The sequence below is a fragment of the Camponotus floridanus genome, unplaced genomic scaffold (genome assembly GCF_003227725.1).
Source record: "Camponotus floridanus strain SB8 unplaced genomic scaffold, Cflo_v7.5 scaffold315, whole genome shotgun sequence".
NCBI classification, from domain to species: domain Eukaryota; kingdom Metazoa; phylum Arthropoda; class Insecta; order Hymenoptera; family Formicidae; genus Camponotus; species Camponotus floridanus.
In genome coordinates, this window is record NW_020229454.1 from 81,889 (window position 1) to 92,634 (window position 10,746).

The 10,746-nt window shown below is 45.6% G+C and overlaps 1 protein-coding gene across 1 annotated transcript; it reads right to left on the reverse strand.

Annotated features, from left to right (window-relative positions):
* Nucleotides 1–5,829: 5,829 nt before the first annotated feature.
* On the reverse strand, nt 5,830–8,655 carry LOC112638515. The gene has a single exon (XM_025410389.1). The coding sequence runs from the start codon at nt 8,653–8,655 to the stop codon at nt 5,830–5,832; it is 2,826 nt and encodes a 941-aa protein (XP_025266174.1).
* Between the last annotated feature and the right edge of the window lie 2,091 nt (nt 8,656–10,746).

The window sequence follows — 10,746 nt, forward strand, 5'->3', positions numbered from 1 at the left end:
CAGTCCGCCATTTTGTGAACAACTTTCAATAGTACATCGCATATTCGTATTGAAGCAATTTGCCAATGATTTAATTCACTTTTATTAACTTTATTATTTTATTTCATTTTAACAAATTAATTAATTTATTTTATTTAAAATTATATTTGTATGACTCATCGTCGTATGACTCATCATATAATTTATTGAAATATTCTGTTAACGAACACCTGCTGTATGACTCATCATCGTATGATTCATCATTGTATGACTCATTTTTATTTTATTTTATATTCGTATGACTCATCATTGTATGACTCATCATAAAAGTTATTATAATATAATTAAATTCATTTATTAAATTAAAATCTTTTATTAAATTGAACATTTGGCAATTTGAATTATTTTAATTTGAATTATTTTATTATATGAAACATTTTATTCAAATCAATTGATTTCTTGTATTTCATGAACTGTTGCCGCATCTGCGCGATACTTTACCGCTGCATCTGCGCAACTCTATTTTAATTATTTGCGATGGTATATAATTAACATGTCTCCTTATATGATCTTCTCTCTCTAATATACTGGACAGCTTCATCTTTCTCTGATCTGCTATATGTACCAACGACCAAGGAGAGAAACCAAAGAATAAATATGTACTAAAGGATATTAAATAAATATACAAATTTGTACTTTTCCTACAATAAAGTGAACTTTTATTTCTTAACACGCACGATCCACAAGCATAATCCTTCGGAAAGCAGATAAATCCAGCGATCCAATCAAAGCAGTTAGGTCCAGAGCTCCCGGCGATCCCGAGGTATAGCCGGCATTGCGTAGATTGCCTCAAAAGATAAATTGGGAGACGCACTTCGCTCATCTGTATGGTAAGCCCAGCAGGTCTGATCCTAGAATCAGAGAGTGAGGGAATAGTTACCGAAAACTGGAGAAGTAAGACGTAACACCAGAAATGAATGCTTTTAATCCGAATAACGCACGCCTATGCGACATACTAACGTGAATTAAACGATTTTTTTCAAGATAGCATGCGATGATGCGAAGTACTGAACTGACCAGAAATGAATGCTTTTAATCCGAATAACGCACGTCTATGCGACGTACTGACGTGAATTAAACGCTTTTTTTCAAGATAGCATGCGATTATGCGAAGTTCTGAACTAGCCAAAAATGAATGCTTTTAAACCGAATAACGCACGCTTATACGACGTACTGACGTGAATTAAACGCTTTTTTTCAAGATAGCATGCGATGATGCGAACTACTATACTAAGGAGAAATGAATGCTTTTAATCCGAATAACGCACGCCTATGCGACGTACTGACGTGAATTAAACGCTTTTTTTCAAGATAGCATGCGATGATGCGAACTACTGAATTAAGTAGAAATGGATGCTTTTAATCCTAATAACGCACGCCTATTTGACGCACTAACGTGAAATGAACGCTTTTGTTACGTCCCGGGGTGTCGCGGAGCTACAGGGTAGTCGGACACGACAGGACTTGATCGCTTTTTCGGGTCAAGCAAACCTACGCGGTTCTTCCCGGGGATACGCGCGATCTGAATAACTCGGACTTAATCTTCCGATTCGGAGCCGGTGGATTCTTCCTCGGGGGATGCAATGGGAATTATAATGCTACCGTCTTGGTTAGGGGAAAAATTCGCGGAACGCGAAAGGTAATCAATGTATTGTTGTGAGCACTCCCGCACTCGTCACTGACTCTGCATCCACTTAATCGACTACCGCAGGAATTACAGGCGACTCCAATACATTCGCCAATTACGAGTTGATGTTTAATTATATATGAGTATTGTTGATGTTCTCCCGACGGCAGGGAGTAGTAACAAACAGGGCAAAGTGCGTTTCTGGTTATATCATGGGAAAATCCGCACGCCTTTTGACAATAAGCTAGGGGTTGTTCGAGGGGGGAGAAAGGGGGGGAGTGGATAAAATTCTTAAATCCGTGATGACACATTAGGGGAAGTATGAATTTAACGCGAAAAGTGCTTAGAAAGTTGGTTTTGCCGAGAAAATCGGATCGGAAAGCGAATTTTCGAAAACTGGGTCATCGAGAAAATTTATCTAGGTCACTGGGCTGTCGGATTAAATCCCAGAACTGGAAGTAGGTCACTGGGTCACTAGGTCAAAATATATAGGTCACGCGTTAAATGCCAAAGCGAAAGTAGGTCACTAGGTCGTCGGATTAAATCCCAGTGAATCAAACTTTAGAAAACGCGTTTCGGGGCCGAATTAAACCGCGAATCGAATTAATTCGACGACAGGGGAGTCTCTGATGACTATTTATTAGCGTTAATATCAATTTTGTTGCTCTGATTCCACGGGATCGCGTTTTATCCGCGGCACGGCGTTGGCGATTTAATTCCGATGTGTATGAGGCGCGTTGGGATGTGTCTCGGCGCCGAAGGGTCGGGGCGCGGTCGTAAATTTTAGGAGACAAAGGGCTCGACGAACGCGTTCGAACAAGATTTTCTTACCTTCGAGAAGATTCTAGAAGTTTCCTCAGGATCGCTCGGCTTCCTGCTTGCTGCCGTGATTGATTAAGACACGTGATGCACCTCGTGGGTCTCCAGGGAGGGTGGTGGCAGGCCGGAATGGGGTGACGTCTGTATCGATGGGTGTGAGCTTCTCAGGCCACACAGTATTGCACTTCACTTTCGAATTGTTTGCAATTAATTGTTCGTATTCCGGATCTAAATAATTATCAATGATGCGCGTATAGCGATCCGCGGAGCACTCGTAATGGCGACGTAGTCGGCGTAGTTGGTTCTTTCTCCCGGCACGGCGAGTTTTAGGCATTATGATTTAAATAAATAAAAAAACATTCTTGGATTTATTATTGCTTAGCTATTACTCGATGTGCGGTGGTCCTCACTGATCAAGAATATTTCAGCTATATCTGTGAGCGGTGGTCCTCTCTGACAGATAGAATAAGTCCAAGATTGCGATATTGATTATTGTATTTTAAACAATTGGATGATTCTTGGATTAATCGTAGCTTCGCTATTGTTCAATGTGCGGTGGTCCTCACTGATTGAAAATATCTCAGCTATATCCGTGAGCGGTGGTCCTCTCTGACAGATATCGATGGTCCAAGATCACAATGTTATTTAGAATTTACTACAAATGAATGCGTGCCTGGTGAGAAATCTCAACTAAATGCAAGGTAGGATTCGATAAATAATCACGACGTTGATATATCAAATAAAAGAAGAATATATTCTAGACACTGGTATATATGAGCTTGTACAAAAATCTTAAAGTTAGAGTTTGACTTAGAATTTAGAGTTAGATTTAGAAATTGGAATTAGTATTAGAGTTCCGCTTGGGAGCTAGATCTTTTCGGTTCGAAGTCACGATGTCGACTGGCTGAGACTGGGCCCGCTCTGAGGTCCCTTGATTTCGGCGGCTCGGCCGCTGCGGCGGTCGAGAGTGGGGAACTCCGAGAGAGAGGGGCCCGAGATGAGCGCCATCTCTCGGCGTTCGGCGGAAGCTTATACTACTGCGGCGCCGCGCTCGGCCGCAGGATGAGGTTCGGTGTCATGGCGCGCCTAGGCGCGTGATTCAAACGCGCTAGAATGGACTTAGTCGTTTTTGCAGTGAAATTCGCGGAAAATTTAGGCGCGGGATATAACACCTCCCCCCTTAAAAATAAAATGTTGGGCCATGGCCCAGCATTTTGCGCTTAAATTTAACATGCATTTACTTAGGTTAGTTTTCGCTCTTAGCTCGCAATTTTACCTTTAGGCGGAGTTACAAAGACGTACTAAAACTAAAGTTCTACCGCAATTTTACTTCTATCTTATTTCTAATCATATTATTTAGGTTTTATTCTACTCGCCGTCGACTAACAATTTACGCAGTTCGCTATTGTTCTTTTTCACTTCACTTCCTCGGGGTTTGTGGGCCAGGGGATAGAGTTCGTCCGAGGCTGAGTGGGTTTCAGGGGGTAGATTTTCGTGGGTCGTGGGAGGGCTCTTAGGGGGGCGTTGGTTTCTGCGGTCCACTCGCTGGTTTGGCGTCCCTAGGTGCAACAGCAGGTGCGTCACCGATGTCCAGACTGCTCCTAATAGATGGAGGCTCCACCCGTATATCGAGTGTAGAGCGTAGCCATGGATGATGGTGTCCACTATTAATTTTATTAATCGGATTATTATGAAGATTCCTATTACTCCGGCGCTGGCTGACCCGAACGTAATGAATCCTTTCCATAATTTTTGTCCTGCGTTCTCCGCTATTCGATCCAGTGATTCTTCATCCAGAAGGTTTAGCATAGTTATGCTTCCTCGGGGAATTTCCCGTCCCATAGCGCCTCTTGCTATTGTATTCAGCATTGAGGGTTTTTCCATGGGAAACATTATGTGGTCTCTGAGCCTGTCCAAGTCTTCACTTGTATAGATGCCGCTAGTGGCGAGAGAGGAGGGGCTCAGGTATTTCCAGGTGGGCTTTGTTAGCGGCTGGATGATGGAGGGGGTTGCTGCTTCCTGCGGTCGCGGAATCGGTCTGTACCAGCTGCTTGTATGTCGTACATCACTGGCAGAATTCGTTGCAGTCTCTTGCGTGCCCTTTTTGGTGAGTATTCTTGTTCTTGGGAGCATGAAGAATGTCTGGTTCTTGTAGCTTACTGGAAATCTCATTGTAGCAATTTTCCGTTGGTCGTTCTCGGCATTCAACTTCTAAGCACTTTTCGGTTAAATTATACTTCTCCTAATGGTCATCACGGATTTAAGAATTTTATCCACTCCCCCCTTTCTCCTCGAAACCCTAGCTATTGTCAAAAGGCGTGCGGATTTTCCATGATATACCGAAACGCACTTTGCCCTGTTGTTACTACTCCTGGTCGGAGAACACCAACAATACTCATATATAATTAAACACCAACTCGTAATTGGCGAATGTATTGGAGTCGCCTGTAATTCCTGCGGTAGTCGATTAAGTGGATGCAGAGTCAGTGACGAGTGCGGGGAGTGCTCACAACAATACATTGATTACCTTTCGCGTTCCGCGAATTTTTCCCCTACCAAGACGGTAGCTTATAATTCCATTGCATCCCCGAGGAGAATCCACCGGCTCCGAATCGAAGATTAAGTCCGAGTTATTCAGATCGCGCGTATCCCCGGGAAGAACCGCGTAGGTTTGCTTGACCCGAAAAAGCGATCAGTCCTGTCGTGTCCGACTACCCTGTAGCTCCGCGACACTCCGGACTAACCTGCTAGTGCTTTGCAATGTATCCCAGAAGGCAGGATTAACTCGTTTGCGTTGCGGTCGACTACTGCTTCAAAATCTCGTAGGGTTACTTTCACGATAGCTTGGGCGACTGCGTCTTCCCAGGTCCCGTAGGCGTCTGAGTATTGAGTTCCCTTGCAGCTTCCGTCCATTCCGGTGGTACCTGCGAGGGTGACGCTTCGTATGTCTGTGCTGTTTCTTTTGAAGGATTGGAGGATGCTTTTCCGTCCTGTCCCGATGTCTATGGTTCCGGTATTCTGCAGTTTTTTGCAGATGGGCTCGTTGAGTTCGATCGTGTATTGGCGGCGTCCTCCTCGAACTATTGAGACGTGGGAATGCATCCCACATTGTATCACATGAGTGCGATCGTAAGTTGATTGTTGTAATAGTTGTACGTAAGTAGTCTCTTTCTTAGGTTCTATATCGTCGACGGCACATTTGCCTATGTCCAAGAGCGATAAGGTGGTGATATTCAGTCCTTGTCCTCCGCAATCATACCCGATGAGGCAGTACGATGCAGCAGGTAGCGACAGGATCAAGGCGGTGATACAGAACCAGTGATCCATGGTGAATGCGGCGACCTTCACGCTTCGGTGTCTGGCGGAGTTATAGTCGGTCCTCCGTCCGGCTTCCGTTGATATGGTGGTTCTGGAGTGGGGGAATCTTCCGTGGTGGGGGCGTCGTGGGGCGAGTGCTTGAGTTTATCTACATGTACTACACGGGTTCTGGTGGCGCTAATAGCTAGTTTTACATTATGGTTCTTACGAACTTCTAAAATTCTATAGGGGCCTACGTACTGGTCCCCTAGTTTCCCTTTGGAGGGTTCTCTAAGGAGGTATACGCTATCGCCTACCTTAACGTTACAAGCCTTAACTTTACGGTCATAATATCTTTTGGATCTCTCTTTGGCGCGTGTTAGGTTTTCGCGTGCGATGTCTTGTGCGTCTTTAATCCTATTAAAGAGTGTTGAGAGATATTCGGTATAACTTTCGTTCGTTGTGTCTGTGATAGCGGGGTCGCTCGTGGGAGTTCGTGCCATTTTACCGAACACGAGCTCGTGCGGAGTATACAAGGTGCCTTCGTGAACACTTGTATTGTATGAGAGGGATGCGGGTTTTAAGCATTTATCCCATTCGCTATTTTTGTCTACAAATTGCTTCAGGTATTCCCACAAGACTTGGTGCGATCTTTCGACTGAACCGTTGGCTTGTGGTCTATACGCTGTGGTTTTACAGTGTTTAATCTTAAATTTACGCGCGACGTTTCGCATAAGACTATTTAGGAAGTGCAGTCCTTGGTCGGTCAGGATTGCCTTGGGAGCTCCGAAAATACATATAAATTCATTAGTGAGCGCATCGGCTACTTCTATGGCTCCGGCGCGTTGGAGCGGTATCGCGAGAGAGTATTTAGTTAACAGGTCCTGTATAGTAAGTATGTAAGAATTGTTTGAATGTGTCGTTGGTAAAGGACCCATGATATCCATGGAGATTTTGTCGAAGGCGGAGTCAGGGGTGTCGGTAAGTATCATAGGTTGTCGAGTTTTTGTTCTTACTAATTTTTTTAATTGGCAAGCGCGGCAATTCTTTATATATAATTCAACGCTCGCTTTTATTCCTGGCCAATAATATCTCTTTTTTATGCGGTTATACGTCTTCGTAACACCCTTGTGTCCGCCTACGGCAGAGCAATGGTTCTCCGAGAGAATTTGCTGTCTGTTTCCTTCTGCTGGTATGGTAATATCATTTTTACAAACGAAAATTTTAATTCTGGTTTCGCTCAGGATTCGAATAATTTGCATGTATACTGTTTCCCAGGATACATTATCAATGTTGCCTCTGGCAATAGAGATCGATTGTAGATCGAGTTCGGTGACGACGTCTAGCAAGGAGTGGATTGTTTCCTTAATAATCTCCTTTTCCGTTATTCCTGACACTCTATCTTTGACGATTAAAGATATGATTCGTCGCGAGCCATTCCGGTCGACGCGGGCTCTGCCTAGTGTCGCGTCTCTAATTAAAGGTAATGAATTCGTTTCTGCGAGCATGCGAGCCCCTTGGTCGATCGGGATGCCTTGCTGCGTAGTGAAAATAACAAGGTTATCGCGTCGCGTGGTGAAATTGTCGGGGATCGTTATTATGTTAGGTCCCGTTGGATTTCGTATAGTGGCGGGTTCGTTCGGGTTTTCGAGCACTTGTTCGTCGTCATCGGACTCGGAGCTACTTTCATATTCTGTGTCGCTTTTGGTGCCGAGTTCGCTTTCGCTGTTTACATATTCTTCAGCTTCGTTTAGCTGCTCGCAGGGCAAGGTCGGGGGTGTTTTTTCCGCATTGGTCGGCGTGCCGCTTTCGTTAGTGCCCGGTTTTGGCACTGTGGAAAATAGAGATTCATCTGACTCGGCTGACAGAGGTTCATTTTCGAGGACTAGGATTTGAGAGTTTCCTCTGGCGGATATAGGGATGGGGTTTCGCGAAAGTGCGTCCGCGTTTACATTAGTCTTTCCCGCTTTGTACGTTACCTCATACTCGTACTCGGCCAATTTTAAACGCCAGCGGACGAGTCGAGAGGTAGGATCCTTTACAGAGTGTAGCCACACGAGTGGCTTATGATCCGTCACTAGCGCGAACTTTCGTCCATATAGATAGGGACGAAAGTGGTTCACGCAATACACAATAGCGAGAAGCTCTTTCTCTATTGTGGAGTAATTTTTTTCTGCGTCATTAAGCAAGCGTGACGCATAGGCTATAGGTAAATCTTTTCCAATGGTTCCCTGACTTAGTATCCCGCCTATGGCGTATCCCGAGGCATCGGTTGTGAGAACGAAGGGTTTGGTAAAATCGGGATACTGCAGGACGGGTTGCGTGCACAGGGAATCGCGGAGAGTGGTGAACGCTTGTTCCTGTTCCGGGTTCCATTTGAATTCACGATCCTTCTTTAGTAATTCCGTGAGGGGGAACGCGAGTTTGGAAAAATTCGGGATAAATTTACGATAGTAGCCCGCGAGGCCCAGGAATTGTTTAATGTTTTTTGCATGCTTTGGCCTGGGGAAATCCCTTACTGCGCGGATCTTTTCGGGATCCGGTTTTACGCCTTTGTCGCTGATAATGTGGCCTAAATATCCGACTTCTTTTCTCAGAAATTCACATTTGTCGGGCTGCAGTCTTAGGTTGGCTTTCTTTAATCTCTCCGCTAATTTATTGAACTTGAGTTCATGTTCGCGTAGGGAGCTCGCGTATAACACAATGTCATCGAGATAGACGAAGAGCTCGGCTCCTTGCAAACCCGATAGGACTTGGTCCATGAGTCGTTGGAACGTTGCGGGTGCGTTCTTCAAGCCGAAGGGCATACGGTTGAATTCGTAGTGCCCGTGGGGAGTGGAGAACGCGGTTTTCTTCGCATGCGTTTTATCCATAGGTATTTGGTGGAAACCGGATGCGAGATCGAAAACGCTGAAATATTTTGCACTGCCTAGTTGATCCAGTATTTCGGCGATATTTGGTAGAGGGTACGCGTCGCCTATGGTTTTTTCGTTTAGCGCGCGGTAGTCTATCACCATGCGCCACCTCTTGTTACCCTTAGAGTCGGGTTTTTTGGGACTATCCAGAGAGGGGAGTTATAAGGGGAATCGGATGGTTTAATAACGTCGTTATTTAGGAGTTCAGTGATTTGTTTGTTTATTTCTTCCTTATGGATTGGTGGGAAGCGGTATTGTTTTGTGTTGATGGGGTGTTCGTCGGTCGTGGGAATTTTGTGTGATATGACAGCAGTGTGTTCCAGCTTATCGGTCGGTAATCGAAATAGGCTGTCATGGTTTAGGATTAGTTGCGATACGTGGTTGGCTTCTTCTTGGTTCAAATGTTCTAAGCGAAGCGAGTCTCGGATAGCTTGAAGTCGGACATGATTTTCCGAGATTGGTTTGGCAGAAACCGCCAGGATTCCACTGGTTGTGTGTTCGGCTTCGCTTTCAATGAGCGGGTCGCTCGACGCGGTCTCTATCTCCTGTAGCTCGACCGTCGGTATGGTCAATTTCTTGTCCGTATCGCCGGAATTCACCGCGTGTAGGTATGCCTTACCGTTTTGGTTCGTCACTAGTGCTTCTCCCAGGTAGACATCCTTGCAGACGCTAAGTCGCGGGATGTATCCTGTCGTGACTCCCGGGTTTCGTATCTTGACATAGAAGGTTGCGCGTGATCTGGCGGGTATAACGAGAGTCTCGTGCTCTGCAAAAGGTATCTGGGTTCCTTTCCACGAGACGTACTTTTCTTTCAAGTGTATGGTTGAGGCTCCTCGGAGGAAATCGTTCCCTAGGATACCTTCTTGTGGTATCGGGAAGTTATCGTTTACTACGTGTAGTTCGAGAGGGTGGCCTTTGTATTGAATTTGTATGGACCCGATTGTTTCGATCTTACCTTCTGTTATGCCGCTAAGGTATAACTTGTCGGTGTTATAGATCTCAGTTTCGGGATGTATGTTTCGTCTTTTGACGAGATTAGGAGAGGCGCCCGTGTCTACTAGAAAAATGGTTTCTTGTAGGAGCCCGTCAGCGGCTAACGCGACGGTGGGAGCGCTTGTGAAGCTTTGTGGATGTAGAGTGGCTATTCGGTGTTCCAACGGAAGTCGCTTCGATCGGGTTTACCGGGCGTATTTCGCGTGTCGGGGCCCTTGGCGAGTATCGCCCGTCGGTCTCGCGGGGCCCTGCAGGTTTCCCTGGTCGTTTTGCCGGGCATTATTATAGGCGCGTTTACGGCACTCATCGATTTCGTGCCCGAAATTTTTGCAATATCTACATTGCTTTTGGCTCGTCTCCGGGCGGCTTGCTGTTCTCGGGGGAGGATCGCGCGGTGTATTTGTTAAGGAAATTACTGACGCCGGGTACTCTTCTCGCGGCGCGTTGGATGCCGGTTTCGCGGGATATTTTGCGGTCCTGTTGTAATTGTGCGATTGTTTAATTTGTCGGGCTTGTCGCCTGGTCGATCTAGTTCCTGTTCGTGTGGGTGGGGGTGCGTATGCCCTCCTGTTGTATTTGGTTCCGCTTCATAATTTTTAATCGCGGTGCGAATCGAGTCTGTCCAATTCCTGTTCCTTCGCATTATTTCCGGCCGAAAACTTCAAGGGTTATATAGCTCTCTCCCATTTGTACCGAATTTCCAATGGTAGTCCTTTGCAAATGATCGGGTTAGCAAGTTTTATTCGGCTTCCTAGCAGGTGCCGTTGTTGCTGGTATCGTTTCCCGGCATTATCTTTCCTCTGGCAATATAGATCGATTGTAATCGAGTTCTGAGGTCTGCAAGGGTGGATTGTCTTCAATTCGCTTTTCCTATCGATCTTTTTGACGGCGTTTAAGGTGATCAGTGGGTATATTGTCGAGGCCTCTCACGCCTGTAGGCGCGCCGCGTAATTAATATGTAGTGAGTTCCTTTCTGCGAGGTATTATTTCCTTGGCACGGGCATGCCTTGTAAACGGGATAAGGTTATTCCGTCGACGTGGTGACGAGTTCGTCGG

Bases quoted from the DNA above. Each gene is read 5' to 3' on its own strand.
- LOC112638515 (XM_025410389.1), bottom strand. From the start codon at position 8,655: ATGGATAAAACGCATGCGAAGAAAACCGCGTTCTCCACTCCCCACGGG.